A 16574-nucleotide genomic window follows, 5' to 3' on the forward strand; every position below is an offset into this window, starting at 1 on the left:
TTTGACTGCTGTCAGTCTTTTCAAGGCTGAAGCTGCTATTTTTTATTTTATTTTTTTTAGCCAAAGCTGCTGAGTCAGTGAGTAGTGCCAATATTCATCTATCTCTAACAGTAAAGCTGAAAGGTCATGTTTACAGGCCTGTCTTTGTTTGTTTATGTCTGATAGAGTTAGATGGGACACATGGGGGGGGGGGGGGGGGGGGGGGCTTCAACAGCCTTCATTGTTGCATGTAGGGATGAGCTACAATAGTATCCATCAAATCAGAATCCTTTCAAAGTCCTGATCGAACGAGGTAGGGTGTTTGATGGGACATTAAACATGTTATTTAAAAGTGAACCTAAATGCTGTGATCCTACTGTGCTCAAACGTGTATTGGCTCCTCACTACATGTTTTACATAGCTGCAGAAGGAAAACCGATACAGTAGAAATAATATTAATTCTGCTCAACCATCCAGAAAATATACATTTTTATCAGGTTTGTCTGCATGCACAATGTGCATCACATTATCTGCAGGCAAACTCGCTGGTGAATCAGGTCACAGAACACGGAGTGACGGGTAGGTTTACTAAGGTGGAGCACAGTTATTGTCGGGTTCTTACTTTACAATGAAGGGCAGTATGTAAGCCAGAGACTTGTCCTTCCCCCTTTTGTTGTCAGGACTCTACTCTTCCACAAATATTGCATTTTTGGGTTGTTTCGACAACTCTGGTGGAGTTTGAAGATGGTCCGACATGTTCAGTCAGCCAGTATGGTTAATAAATGGGTAACTCAGTTAACGCGTGTTTGCACGTGTCTGTCTGTAGGGTAACTACAACGTGCACTAAGACTAAAAAAGAGATTGATAATGACAAGAAGTTTGACAAGGATTTGTGGGAAACAAAGTATTTTACCAACTTGGACTGAGATCCAAAGTGGTAGCAGCAGATTGTCAAAAGAGAGTAAAACTGAGTGGGAAACAGAACTTAAGGTGGATTCATTCATCAGTCACATAAGATGAAGGCTCTGTGTTTTTGGAAGCATGTTTTAAGGGTGATGCTGCCTGACACAGGGGAGTAGAAAGCTTCAGGGTAAAGGGCGCCACAGATTGAGTCACAATTCACGTGACGTGTATAGTCGCAGGGCTGACTTAATTGTGGGAGTGGAGCTTTGCCTCACACAGCCGCAGTGACTCTGTGCTCAGGTTGAACTGTGTCGAGCTGGGAGCTCTGAACAACAGTCAAAGGAAGATGCGAAAGCCTCGCGAAGGAGCTCAGTGTGCCCCAGAGCTGGAGGGCACCGCTGACTGAGGTCACTCTTTGTGTTCACACTGTGTGCATGATGTAATCCTCATGACATTTACTGTTCTTTGCCGCTTGTTCCCAAAACAAAGAAACCCAGATATTATAGTACTTAACTCACTTAAGATATGATAACAATTTGATGACATGGTTATGGAATAAAAACAAGATAAGCTCGTCATAAGCACATTGGGTGCATGATGCCTTTGTTGGGCAATCATCTGCAGGCAGTCCCTTTTTATTAGAGCTGGGATTGTTGATTCGTTAAACCCTTTCTTTTCTCTCTTTACTTTATTTTAATTTGATCATTTACTTTTTATCATGCTTGTCGTGTCGTCGATCCACAAGAACGGAGAAAATATGTCGATTCTAACACTCAAACATGCAAAGATAAGAATTGTAGCATTGTAGCATATATGCAGGCTGTGCACAGCAGTAGCAGAACATAGAAAAATAAATTCAAATGCACTTATGACACATTCAAATTATCTTTTCCCACAGAATGCGGCACATGCAGTTGGGGAACAGACTCGTAGGGGATCAGTGTAGATTTATCACTTCATCCCTTCACAGGGACGCCAGGAACAGAAACAAACAGTTAAAGTGTTCTTCCGCCTCCTGTTTATAGATCCAGAATGTAATGTATAGGCACCACTCTACAGCGAAGACTGAAGAAGTAGAGATCACGTCGACATTTTGACCTCTGTCAGCACAATCAGTGTTTGTGTGAGCGTGAAAGAGAAAAAGTACCATCACATTTCTCAATCACTCCTGCACACTCCCACATCACGGCATCACACATTACAGCTCTGTCTTTGCCGCCTGATTGTGTGAAGTGAAGGTTATTCTGCTCTGTACAACCACAAAGTAGCAGTCTCCTGTCTGACACACACACACACACACACACACACACACACATGCTGCAGTCCAGGAAGGAATGCAATGAGTTGGTGTGATTATTGACACCACCACTAATAGAGTTCTGTATCAGCTAGTACTGATGTTTTTAGGACAGAACTGCAGTGGAATAATACTTAGTACATGAGGGTGGTCTATAGGGTACAACAGACAGGAGTGTGTTCATGCGTGTGTGTGTGTGTGTGTCCAGAGCGAGGACATCTGCCTGTATAGGTGATGAATGAAGCCTGCAGGGCGTGATTGCTTTCTTTTTTTAATTCATCCATCACTCCCTTCCTCACTCATTTTCTGTTTGTGAACGGTGGTTAGAGTTGATGAGAACGGTAAGACAAGCAAGATGGCATAAACAGTCACAGGTAAGAAAAAAAATGAGAGGATGGAAGGAAGGAGACAGATGGACAGAAGGAGATGGGAAGGATAGAAGTATTGAAAAGAGAAAGAGAAGGGTAAAGAATTGGATACCTCACTGGACGACAAGTGGATGCAGGAAGAGGAACTTTGGGATGGATTGTCTTTCGAGGCACACACGATTGGACGGCCTGATACTGTTCGGTAGTGACTTTTGGACCTTGAATCTTCCATTTTTTTTTTCTGCCTTCCCTCTCCTATCTGTCCTTAGCCTCTGCCTGGGAACAGCGAGGTAATGATTCCTGTCTTCTGAAGACACCAGCTCCTTCATTTTTCATCTCTCTCCACCCATTTGTCAGTTTCCCATGTTCTGCTTTATAGGTTATGTCAGAAAGGGCGAGCATCACACTCGTGCGGTCGTTCTCATTCCTAGGTTGTCAAATTCCGCCGCTTTGTAATCCCCTTTGGCGATTGATACCAATAACCAATGACCAAGTTTTAGAAGGGTAAACACTGTTTATTATTGTTACCGTAACAACAGAGGTCAGGTTTGGGATAGGTGCCGTTAAAGGGATGTCCGTATTTGATGAACATGGAATGAGAACTGCTTGGAGTGAAGGGACCTCCGGAGAAGTTTCTCTGAGTGTGTAATGTTGCGCAAAGGTACCTTGCGCATCAGTATCAGATGCCAGCCTTATTTTCTGTCTTTAGTCATTTTCCCAATCTCTGAAGAACCCGGTGCATGTCGTAGCTTCACAGCGGACATGCAACGCTATGATAATAGTGGCATAAAAGGAACAAAAAAGACACAATACATCCACAAAAATAAGCAGATCCTGGGAAGAGGACGGATTAGATTTGCTGTTTTCCAATGGTGCGTTCACACCAGTAGGAAACAAAGCAGCTGGGAGGATTTCCTCTCAAATGAGTGCAGAGAGTCGAGGGCACAGAGCAGAGGATTTTCTGGAAAGAACTTATACAAATGTAAGAATTCTCCCTCTACGACAAGCCAACCACCTACAGCAGATATCATAAGGCTCGTCCTCCCCTACTGCTCTTTCTTCAGAGAAGCCTGGACTCTCTCTTCCTCCGCTACCACTCATGTTTTACAGAAGCATCATAGACGCTGCCCTCTGCTGAGCCATCTGCTACTTCACCATGCCCACAGTGGCAAACAAAGAAAATCCTCAGCAGCACACACATCACCTCCATGATCATTGGATTTTGCCCTCACAACCTCAATTACCTCAGCTGAATCCCAGCTCAGCGTGCGTAGTCCTCCCACCTGGACACAAATCCTGGAACAAGCTGATAATAGCAGATTTCTGGGTGATCTCTGCCATCGCGGCTCATGACAAGCTCTCGACGTTTTTGATTACAAAGCTCCGATCTGTGATCATCTGTGTAGTGCGCCTAATATTTTGTGCAAGAGCTAAATGATCAGGAGGGATTGATGAGGTACTAGCAAATCTAAGGCTCCATCTAACAATTATTCTTTTTACTATCGATTAATCTACCAGTTATATTTTCCAAAAATGCTCATCAGTTATCCGGAGCCCAAGATGACACCTTCACGTCGCTTATTTAGTCCGACCAAAAACTCAAAAACTTCTGCCATTTGATAACATCTAACATTTTGGCATTTTGCTTGAAAGATTCTGAAATGGCTCATTTATCTAAATATGTGTTTTCCTTTAAAGATAAGTGAGAACAACAGTTGCTAAAAGTATTGTTAGCCAGTACTCATATTTTTTATATATATATATATATATATATATATATATATATATATATATATATATATATATATATATATATATATATAAAATATAACAATACTTCTATATTCTATCTCGGAGTATTCAGTAAGAAACTGAACGCCAACATGAACACTGTGAAACACGTACTCTGTATGGAAAATTTGACCCAATACACTATGTAGTGAGATAAAAAATAATGCTATTACCCAGACCTTTTATACACTCAGCATGTTGTTTACAATTCAAAAACATGCAGACATATTTCAAAAAATCTGTATGGATGTTTGTACGTAATTTTCCTTTTCAAAGGAGCAAATGTCATAAAACCTCCACAAGCATTGTGCAACGTTCTTTTTTTTTTTTTTTAACATTTAGTATTCTGCTCACTCTTTCGACCATCTGTACAACACACACACACACTCACACACTCAGCAACGGGCAGAGCCTGTAAGTGAGCGGGAAGGAAGCACAGTGACAAGACAATGGCTGGGAGGAAAGTATCTTGTCCTCTCTTTGTCGCTCTAGAGGTTCCAATGCAGTGAAAATGTGAGATGGATGAAAAACAGGAAGACATAGTGACAACAACAGTAACAAGATCTGCTGACACCTCAAGTAACATGATCTCTTTTTCTGTAACATGGCTCAAGGCTTGACATTCAAATCTGTAAGGTGGCCAAAAATTGTCATATCGGCTTGGGAGAGAGTTTTTTTTTTTTTTTTCTTTCTCAAAGATGGTGAGGTTTTTTTTCTTGGCAATTTACCACTTCAATCTTGAAATTGAATATATATATAATATATAATAAAAACTGCCTCCCTCCTCCAGCTCTGTATTTCTTTTACTTGCAATAGCCCTAATACCTGTTGTACACATCAGCAGCTTTATCCAGAACTATCATTTGTTCCTTTGTATTGGAAATCATAGCTAGTAGCAGTTGACAGAGATGTCATGTCACAATGGTGTTTTTAAAGAAATAATGATAATTTCCAGACGCAGCGAGCACAGTCCTGATGGACAGCGGCAGCCCTGCATCTTTAGGTGATGATTCAGCATTGCGTCTAATGGAAAGCTTTTAGCTGCCTTTGCATCCTCCCACCACTTAGAGGGATATAAAGCCACACAATAGCAAACCTGCAGCTTTCCGGCGTACGTCTTGACTCTCTTCTGTAGCCACATCAATTTCAAACTTCTTCCTTCCCAAACTGGACCTGTTATTATTTCTCTTGATACCTTTACTGTCTGACTTTCTTTGTGTAGGCAGGCCTAGCTACGCTGATGTTTTAATGTTTTCATGTCTGCTCGCTCTCCGTCTAACCGATTGTCCCGTCCCTTTTCTTTACCTTTCTGTCTTCCCTGTTTTTTTTGTTCTTGGCTTTTTCTGTCTCACTTCTAAGTGGTCAAATACCTCAGACAGACGTGGTCTTGTGTTTATAGCAAGTATGTGAGGACTAAAAGCTTTCCTGAGGGCTTGGTGCTGCATGTTTAATGATTTATTGAGCTCCCTGGCACATACACAGACTAAGGTGTTTGAGCGGTGTTGGATTCGTTAAGGGGTTTGGGTAATGACGGCGCTGAAATGATGGTTTGTGTGTCTCCTTGCGTCTTCCCCTCCTGCTATGAGGCTAATCACTGGAGATGAGCAATATTCCCGACGCTTCATCAGTGCCGATAATCACTGCCTCTCACCATCTGCCGAGCAAAAATAATTTATTCAACCTCCAAATATAACTCTTAATTTCTGCTGTTTATTCAGTGCTTTTTCAGGGAGACTGCTGCTAACACCTGTTGTCATTCACACTCGTAAACCAAATGGTACGCTAACTAATAAGCTTTTAGCATTTGAATGAACTTCAATGGAGGTTTTGCTCATTTGGAGAAGTTAAGGTTTTTTGTTTTTTTTTTAAATCCAGCTTCCTTCCCAGTATTTTTAATATGTACATAATATGTAAAACCCACTGTTTAAGACACAACAGCCTTCTAGAATGCATGCTGAGAATTCAGTAATCTATCTCTAATCTCTCCTTAATCTGTTTCTCTTGCAGGCAGTATAAAGGGAGCAACAATAGTGGATGCCCTGGATACCCTCTATATCATGGAAATGTTTGAAGAGTTTGATGCTGCTACTGACTGGGTAGAGAAGAACCTGGACTTCAATGTGGTAAGGATGTGTTTGTGTGTGTGTGTGTGTGTGTGTGTGTGTGTGTGAGAGTACCCTTCTGATGATCAACTAAATTGATTTGACAAAAGCCTTGACCCTCTGCCGTAAGCCATAATTCAGTCAATAGTGGTAGAGAGGAGCCTTCGAAGGCCAGCTCTTCACCCATTTGGCACCTTCATTAACATGCATTGTGGGTTAATGGGAGTTTAATGCGAAAGAACAATCACCTTTAAAGTTCAGGTGTTAATGTACCTAAGACTCAGTCACGATGTAAGTAAAGATACGGGAGCAACAAGAGACGAGAACACTGCGCCTGCCACCCAAATATCCGGTGAAATAAACCGAATAGTTTAGCAGCTCGTTAAATAAAGCAGATACAAGGTCTTTGGTGGAGTGGAACAGCTCAATGTTGTTTAAACTTTCTCATTTGATTTTCTCCCAAATAGAAAGTGAAATTGATGGCGCTGACTAGTCAGCATGCTGGATCTCGTGCTTTCCCACCAGCATTTGAATGCAACATATGCTACCGACAGTTCCAGTTAAAACATAAAAGTACCTAGATATTACAGCAGATCTCGATCACCACCTGTCTGAGCGTCAGCTCGATGCGTTTGTAACATTTTGAGTAATGTTGCAGACAGATGACTGAAGTGTGGGGGGAAAAAAAAATCTGCTTCCAGCTCGTATGTAGTCGGAGGGGAGAAAAAACATCACTTGTCTGAAAACTGTTGGATCAAAGAGATGCGGGGCGGGATGTTTACTGTCAATATTCAATGATGCAAGTGTTACAAGACGAGGTAACGTTTGCAGGACTCTGTTTAAGTGAAATAACTCCGTCCTAAGTATCCATATTTTGTCGCCTGCTATGTATTTAACCAAGTTCCGTCAAAGTAGATGTGTTGCCTCCTGCTATCACCCACAACAATAGAAGCGCAGTCTTCTAGTCATTAAAACACTAAGAAATTCATGAACTTTTTTTTTGAAAGCTCTTTGGCAAGGACATATGCTCGTGCACAGGACTCCCAAGGCTCATTAAAGTTTTATTTTAAGCTTATGAAATGTGAGAAATATGCGATTACATATTATCGGTCGCTTGATGCCACTTTTCACACAAAGCCTGAAAGCTGTGAAAGCACTTTTATTTGGACTTTTTTTTATGGACCGTGATTGAGTGGAACATGTTTTAGTCTTTATGCGTGTGACCTACTATTGAATGTAGTATTAAAATAAATGTTATGGAGAGCAAGAAGACATGTGACTGTGAATTTCACCACATGTAGGTCAGTGTCAGCGAACTGCACAGAGGACTTTGATTATTAGCTTAACTTAGATGCTAGAGGAATAGTATCTCTGTGTATATATACAGTATGTATATATATAAATCCTTGCTGTTGCTGCACTCAACCATCTGCCTATTTAAGCTGAGTCACTGATGTGTGTCTGTTTCACAAACACTACGTTTAATTAGCATGTGAATACAAGAGCTATAAAAATAGTTAAAACGTAAAGTGTCAAATTGAATGTACGTGATATATCAAAAAGAAGTACAGACATCAGACATGAATCACTGCACTAACTGGCATTATAAACACACGAAGATTAGTGTGATCAAGATGAAATATGATCAACATAATTAGCTCAAAATTGCCGAGTGTTTGATGTTTTGTATAGTAAATGTATCTTTAATCACATGATATAAAACTTAATGTAATTTTTTGATGCCTGAAAGATTATATTGTGAGAAACAATTATCCAGGCGTCTTAATGGGCTCTGCTGGTAATAGATCACAGGGCACTTAATGTGTTATCAAAGGTAGTGAGATGTTTTAATACAGATGTCTGTCACTCTGTGTGTGTGTGTGTGTGTGTATGTGTGTGTGTGGGGACAGGAAAATGGTAAAATGCTAAATGGTCTGTATTTGTAGAGCTCCTTTCTAGTTATTTCAACTACTCAAAGCGCTTTTACATGACATCCTCATTCACCCATTCACACATCATTCATACAGGAGGAATGTAATTTGGAGGAGACTGTTCTTTCACACTCATTCACACACTGAAGCTGCTTCAGGAGCAAGTTGGGGTTCAGTGTCTTGCCCAAGGACACTTCGACATGTTGACCCATAGGAGCTGGGGATCGAATCCCCGACCTTCTGATTGAGGGACGACCCACTCTACCACTGAGCCACAGCCGCCGAAAAGAGTGAATTGACTCTGATTCCTCTTCCACAATGTTATCAATAAAACCCAGAGGCAAAGAGCCAAAAGCAAGTCTAATGGATCCATAAACAAGTCTATTACTGTTTACCTCTTAGTGCGAACACACACACACACACACACACACACAAACTTAAACGCTGCTGGTTCGATTAGTAGGAAGGAATCGAACTGTTGCTGTTTCTGATATTACCTTGTTCCCTCTTTATCCTCCTCATTTCATTTTATTTTTTTTTTTGTCCACTTCAGTCTGGTTTCCAAATTGTAATACTTGTGTGCGCGCATGTACGTGCAATTCAAACACTAGGAAATGTCAAAGCACTCTTTCAGGACTTTGCGGTCTGAGTTGAGATGCTGTGAGATGAGATTTAAATGCTGCTGAAAAACCTTTTAATTACCAGTCATGAAAGGGTTCAAAATCAATAGCAGTATTGATATTTTTGCAAAACACACTTTACTCAAGTTAGAAATCCGGAGCTAATTTCCCTCAGAAAAACCCCATCCGTGTTATGAACAACAGAATCAAACAAAAGGCGTCACAGGTTTAGTAGGACTGTTTTTTTTTTCAGTGCTAATTTGGGAAGGGCTGATGAGCTTAATGACACAGGAACATGTAGATATGTCTGAGTAAAACACACTCTGGCCCTTTCCTTTGAAGTCCGCCTTTATTGCAGAACCATCCTCATTATAATGTCTGCGTTAAGAGCTCCTCATTAGTGAGGCACCGACAAACAGGTTCTTTGTCTTTACTTTTAATTCAGCCGTGACTGCAAACATGACTGTGTTCACAGATATCACTTTGAGCATCTCAGGACCAAGTATCAAGCAGCGCATCCATCCAACGTGTTACAAACATCAAGTGCTCGGGTCAATTATGCCTTCAGATCAGCTTTAATCCTCTTTGCTGTGCTGTATCCCAAACTGTGGATGTTCAGCGTTCCAGCTCTGTCACCTGTGGAGACTTCCCGCACCTGAATTTTCGGCGCCACAGCAGTCCTCTGTGCATAATCCTGCCTTATTTTCAGTGTTCCCCAGCAGTTGTCCTGCCACTCAAACAGCACTGTCGCAGTAAGAGGCCCATTGTTGTCTGATCTTCTCTGTTCATTTGCTGCAGTATCATAATATTGAGAAGAAAGGCAACCTTTGACACGTTCAAAATAAATGTTTTTTAATTGGAAAGGAGATATTAGGAAACCACTGCTGGAAGAGCAGAAACTGCCTATTTAAATCTGTTTAGGTTTGCTAATGGTGCTAAAATCTGACTTAACCAAGAGTCTCTTTTAACATACTTGTGAAATGTATCTGAAAGATCACATAGACAATAAGATCTGACAGCGTGATAAACGACACGGAAGCACAAAACGGGCACTGACATTTTATGTCTTATGAATAACGATAACCCCCGTGACTCGTGTGAAATAATCCAGGACAGCCCAAGTCTTCAAATCACAGTGTCACGGGAGCTTTTATAACTTCATAATGCGGCCAGTGCACCACAGCTTGTAGGAGCCTTTGAAGAGAAGGCGCAGTCACCTCGAGTTCTCAGATGATTTTGGAGACGCAGAAAGGAGAGAGAGAGAGAGAGAGAGAGAGAAAACAAAAAGGGATAGAAAGGACGGAGACAGACAAAGGTTTGTTAAACAAATGAGGAAGATTGCTGAGACTTGAATACAGAAGTGATGACAGTACCCAGGAGTGTTCGTCTCCGCACAAGAAGACGTTGAAGTAACAGATGAAGAAAGCAAGGAATCCAGATATACTTGTTGTGTTTATGTAACATGTCTACAGCAGCACAACTGTCTCCAAGCAAAAGTGCACGGGTTCTGATGGCTTTGAACTGTCAGAGCTATCACACGGTAAAATGACAGCAGTGGCCGGTGGAAGACATAGCTCTGCCATATCTTTGAGCTCCTTTCAGCTGCGGCTATAACTGCTGTGTAAACCCTTTTTCTCAGGAACTGTGGAGCATGGCCTAATGGCTTGTGCCCTCTCAGTGCCATGAGCTGCTGGCTAAGGAGTACATTTTTCAACAATTAAGGTACAAAAATACGATGCAGGGCTGGTTTCATTAGATTTGAGTGAATTTCATTTGATCGATCTCGCATTTGTGAACCCAGCCTGTGCCACACAAACCAGGGGAAATGTATTTTCCAAAGGAATGCTTTGGATCATGTTCCATAGCAGTAATTGAGGTTAATGGTTATTTATGTATCAATGTAGCCAGATCTCTGACTCTGTGTAGTAGTTTCTGATGTGTGTCAGTTCATCTGGCGTGACTTCACCGTTACTCTCCGCTCTTCTAAGTGCGGTAACTGGAAGATTATTTGACGGCTTCACAAAACCTGAGAAAATATGACTGCAGCTCCACCGTCTCACTCAAGAGTCCCACTGCAGGAGCCACACAGGTCACCGCCATTTGTTTCTACACAAGCAGCTTTTAAATCTGTTTAACGGTAAAGCACAAGAGTACAGGGTTTACAGCACTCCCGAGACTCCCTCTGTCAGAACTCGAACACTTTGAAACACGACTTATGATCATAAGCTATGAACGGCATGATGGAGGAAACTCACCATTTCCTGTAATGAGAGCACTACAGGTGCAGGTTTTTGCTTTTCGTCATCTCGAGTTCTAAGACAAGCAACACAGCTCTTCCGGCAACGCTTACCAACCAGCCATTCACATATCTCATCGGCACATCTTTCTATAGTCCTTTAGTTCTCTGCCAGGAAATGGCCATGCTCAGTCAGTTTCATGTGCGCTCTGTAATGGCTTAAATGTTGCGACATCAGGACACTTGTCAGGCCCCCTCGCAGGAATGAGGTAACGTCACAAAACTGCTGACTCAGAGGGTCAGCGACCAGCATTTTAAAGCAGCGTTGGCTGCTAAACGCTCTGAGACAAGATACTGTGAAAGCACGTCATTCATAACTAGTAAAGTCGGGCTGAAATATGTCTTGGGTCCAATATGTTACAATTCACTTCTCTCTCATTCAAACTGCACGGCTAATGGAAAGGAAGAAAGAATATTGTCCTTTTTTGCATTTCAGCTCCCTGTGCGTTGTGGAGGAAATAATTCAGTTTTAATTAGGACAAATTAGATACACAATCTAACTACTTAATCAGTCATTCAGACTTGGGGGGGGGGGGGGGGGATGACAGGACACATTTTGTCTGGCATATAATTTGTTTTTCCACAGGAGTCTATTGTCCTATCTCTGGTTGACAGCAGTGACTTATGAGAGCTGTCAGTCAAGCACAAAACTTCATCTGACTCAGGAATCTGTCCATGAAGACGTGAGGGGAGAGGGAGATGAGGCCTCATTGTTCTGTTACTAAGACAAATGGCTTTTCAAACGTGCAGTTTTTGCTAATGTTGCCCCATTCTCTCTGCTAAAAACTGCATCAAAATAGAGGCATTACATTTATAGACGCAGCACACTTTGTTGCTGCCTTTTAAGGCAATGTTTGGTATCTCAGGCTTTCTTTTTAAACTTCAGAGTGGGTGTGAACCCCCTCACTGCTTTCAGACAGATTCCAGTGCACCCGACAAAGGGCCCTTTATTTTATCAGCTGATTTTTTTGAAAATTCTTCAAAAAAATCTGCAGATTTACCAAAGGAATTCAGCACATACATTAGCTACTATCTTTCAGTATTTACAGCAATGCTCCTGGCTCTATGATGGTGTATTTAGGTGTGCCAACTATAGCTTGTATAAAAGAAATGCACATAGCTTCCAGGTTTGAAAAGTGAAGTCAACGCGGGAGCGCTTTAAATCTGCATGCTTTCTATTGGCCAGCAGGGGGCGACTCTGCTGGTGGCTAAATGTAGTGTGAATGGAAGTCTATGAGAAAATGAGCCTACTACTCACTGCTTTTATTACCTCAGTCAACACTTTCCCATTGTGTTCATGATCCCCATCACTAGTTTGAAGTCTAATTTAATACAGCATGATGTTGGTTTAGTAAATTATGGTTCCATTTAGAGTAAAATAGACTGCCTTGTGACTAACCAGTTAAAACCTAAACAATCCGATGCAGAGGTCTTTGCAGAGTTAACGTCACTTCTGGGTCTGAAATCAGATGACGGTGCCCAAAATGCCAAACTCGAGGCTTCTGAACAGCATTTCACTAATCTATGATTGATGTCATGGTGGCTACAATTCACTTACTGTATATACAGTCTACATATACAGTCTACGATGCTAACATTAGCACGCTAACATGCTCTCAATGACAATGCTAATATGCTGTTGTATGTATATTTTTACCATCTTCGTAACCTTAGTGTAGCTTCTTTAGCATGCTAGCATCTGTTAATTAGCTTAAACGGATCGGAATGACATTAGCTTTGCAAATATTAAACAAATGAAAATGTTGACCTGATGATGGCGCTAGATGAAAAGTCAGGGGTCACCAGTGTGATTACAGTTTATCCTCTAGGCCCGAATGAAATATACAAGTCTACAACTATTTGATGCATTGTCATGAAATCTGATGTAAAGTGATGGACCGGCCGACGTTGCCATCCCTTGTTATACGCCCATTGTGTTGCTAAAAAAGCCAGTTGAAAGTCGGTTGTGTTGTGATAATAACAGAAACGCACAACGCAGGATAACTGTTAAAAACTTCTGAGCCTACTCATGCAGTGCTTGTCATGCTCGTCATATTAATAATGCACACTCCACGTTTTAGCCACCTCCTCAAAATGCAACACTGGCTCATTCTATCACTTATACCAGGCAGGATTTACATGTATTCAGTGTTTCCTGTTGACAGCTTCAGTCTAACCCCCGCTGAAGTGAAACAGGACCCAGAAACATTCATGTATTGTGTTTGTACTTTCTTTTCATCACTGTTTATAGGAGAATAAAGGTGTATTTTTCTAAGCGTTCATCATCTCATAGTTCTTTTCTTTGTCCCTTTTTGCAGAATGCAGAAGTGTCTGTGTTTGAGGTGAACATCCGGTTTGTGGGAGGTCTTCTATCTGCCTACTACCTGTCCGGGAAAGAGGTAAGAAACACACTGAGGCTGTCTGCTGCGTTTTCACATGCTTCTTCTACCGTGAGCACGGACTTGGAGGGGAATCTTACTGCTTGTTGGCTGATTGATGAAACAGATGGTACTTAGCAGATGATCTTTGGTGGAGATTGTGTGAAAGAGTGAATGCTTTTATGTGCTCAGAATGTTTAGTGATGTTCCCTCTTAATAGCTGGTACAGATAAATATATCCCGTTAACGAGTGCCAAGGTAAGTCTTCTTTCCAAGGGGCCGTGGGCGATGTGGCCAAAATCTTCTATCATGGTACATGTAATCTTATATCACGGTAATGGCATATATTACCATACAGTGATTTGAATGTAAATTCAATTAAGAAATGGTTTGAAATAACCATGTTTTCTTTTTTCTGTAGAACTTCCCTCTGCCTCACATGAGATAACACTTGAGTTCTGTGTTTACACTTTTACTGCCCCCCTTGTGTCTGGCCAAACCCGGCCAGGCAGCTGGAGTCACGAGATCACAACCCCACCCCTTAGTACGGTTGCCTTCTTATCGAGCTCAGTTGGTTTGCTCCTCGGTTATAGGAAACTGCTATTGTTTCATTGTTGTAGTTTTAAAAGACTCCCCTTTTTGAGGTGAAAGCGAAAAAAAAAAGAGAAGTGCAATTCCATCAACCTTGAAAGGCAGAATATGGTCTGAAGTGGCTGAGCGCTGACAAATTATTGCTCCAGACTTACTTTATTCAGAAAAATTAGACCGGAGAGAGTTTCCAGAGCCACTCCTGCTGTGTCGGCCTGTGTCTGTGTGTCTGTATTTGTCTGTGTGTGTGTGTGACAGAGAGAGAGAGAATCTGCTTAGTGACAAGAGGCTGTGAAAATGACATCAGTGGGGTATTACACTCAGATCATGTTCGACTGTCAATGCAGGGATTTTGTGTTTAACTCACTTTTCCTCAATATCCTCTCCTCTTTCTCCCTTTTAATTACTTGCCCCAGTCTCTTAATAAATGCTGAGCCCTCACCAAAGAATGGAAACTCTGCTCATCAGCTGCGGAAAAGCTTTTAAGAAACCCTTTCATACTTTCAAAGTATCTTTTTTTTGAAAACCGAAAGATCATCGGAGTTCACTTCTGTTTGTAGACTGATGTCACACACATAATCTACACCATCATTGAGGAGGTGAGCGAACCAGAGATGTGAGGTTAAGTGCTCCTCTATTAGCACGGAGAGATGGTGCAGAAAGGAGTCAGACTGGCAGGTCTCATTTCCAAGCACTGTGAATGTTTCAGTGCTTCAGCACAAACAGAGAATCTAGTGGAACAGCGTCTCTTATTTGTCTCAAAACTAGTAATAACGCCAATAAGAAGCGGTAATTAAAGAACACTTCACAAAGCAAAATTGTAGAATTAGAAGAAGAAAAAAAGTCAGCATTATTTAAGAACTTGACTTCAGTTTTGCGAACGTCTAACAGCTTAGATATTAAACCAAAAAGCACATCATTTATTCATCACTTTCAGTAATTCTCCTAAGCCAGTTCCATAAAGAGAGGCGATTTAACACAAAACATATAGATTTGCCCCTAAATGGGAGTTTCTTTTGCGCAGAACTGGACATTAAATAGCTGAAAGGTTGCAGCTGACAAGATGAAATGTTGATAAATTGTCGGAGTAGTGAAAAATTACAATATTTCACATCAACGTTTCAAGTCCAAGATGACATCTCTGTGATTTTGACTAACAGGAAGTATAAAACTGAAAAACATCAGGTTTAATGCATCATAGTTACATAAGTTCTTTTACACATAAAGTGAAAGAAAATCTGTAAATCTTCACAATTTAGAAGCTGGCAGTAGGGGGGTGTAAATCATTTTTATTTGGAAAATGTAACAATTAATTAGCTCTTGACGATTAATGTTCTGATGACCATATGATGAGGTGTCAGTCAAGTGTGGTTGCTCAGCAGCCAGTGACTGTGTACTAACTGTGTACCTAAAAACAAGTGACAGCAAGTAAACTGAACAAATTCAACAACAGTTCAGCACAAAAACGCCCAAAACACTTAACCAATTAAACATTACAAGCTGTAATGCAGCTAATAGCACAAAACAAAAGCTTTTATTTAAATGTGTAAAAGAACAACACTGTGCTTGGCAGACACAATCAGGATAAAAGCTGCACCATTGGAAACAGACGCTTGCAGATCATCTGAACCGATAATCCTCCAAACAAGTGTGAAACAATGGAGGCAAACTGTGACTCATCATTTCTCAGCAGTCACCCTTGGCTCCATTTATTTTTTTTATGAGACTCAATCAGTTCAAGACTGTCCTATATTTCACCATAGCCTTGAGGGGTCCCTCTCCTTCAGCTGCAGGTCAGGGTCCCCTGGAGGATGGAGGAGGTAGATGGATGGCCGATGGGTGGCCTTGGAGGACTGAAGTCACTTAATGGACAAGATGACTAAATGTTGCTGGTGGTGTGCCACTGAAACTAAAGAGGGGGGGGGGGCCTCCATGTTAAAATAATAGAAAACATAGGCTTCACAGAACATGGCTGAAAGTTACAGTTATTTTAATTTTACAATTACTCTGATTAGTTAGGGATGTAATAGTCGATAAAAATCAGGGTTTTATATGTGCATCAGTTTTGAAGTCACGGTTCGGTATATTTTCAGTACGGCGAGGGGGAAAAAACACTTTTTTTGATTAAACAGTGGTTTACTGTCTCTTTATTTCTTTAAAAAAAACAGGTCTGTCAATACTACTGCCATCGGCGGCAACCTAATAATAAAAAAGAGCAATTTAATTCAAAGTAAATGAAAATAAATGCTGTCGCAAATAAATAAAAATAGAACAAAGTAATTATCCAGTAAGGTGCAACATTTAGAAAATTAACTTTTTTG

At 41.1% G+C, this 16574-nt stretch overlaps 1 protein-coding gene across 1 annotated transcript in view; it reads left to right on the forward strand.

Moving 5' to 3' along the window:
- Nucleotides 1-16574, forward strand: part of man1a1 (mannosidase, alpha, class 1A, member 1) — a 115836-nt gene that overhangs the window by 43383 nt on the left and 55879 nt on the right. The window contains exons 3-4 of the mRNA XM_070849140.1: nt 6346-6461; nt 13606-13686. Coding sequence (XP_070705241.1) covers nt 6346-6461; nt 13606-13686 — 197 coding nt within the window. The remainder of the gene's footprint in view (nt 1-6345; nt 6462-13605; nt 13687-16574) is intronic.

Source organism: Pempheris klunzingeri, chromosome 18, assembly GCF_042242105.1.
Source record: "Pempheris klunzingeri isolate RE-2024b chromosome 18, fPemKlu1.hap1, whole genome shotgun sequence".
Classification (NCBI taxonomy): Eukaryota; Metazoa; Chordata; class Actinopteri; order Acropomatiformes; family Pempheridae; genus Pempheris; species Pempheris klunzingeri.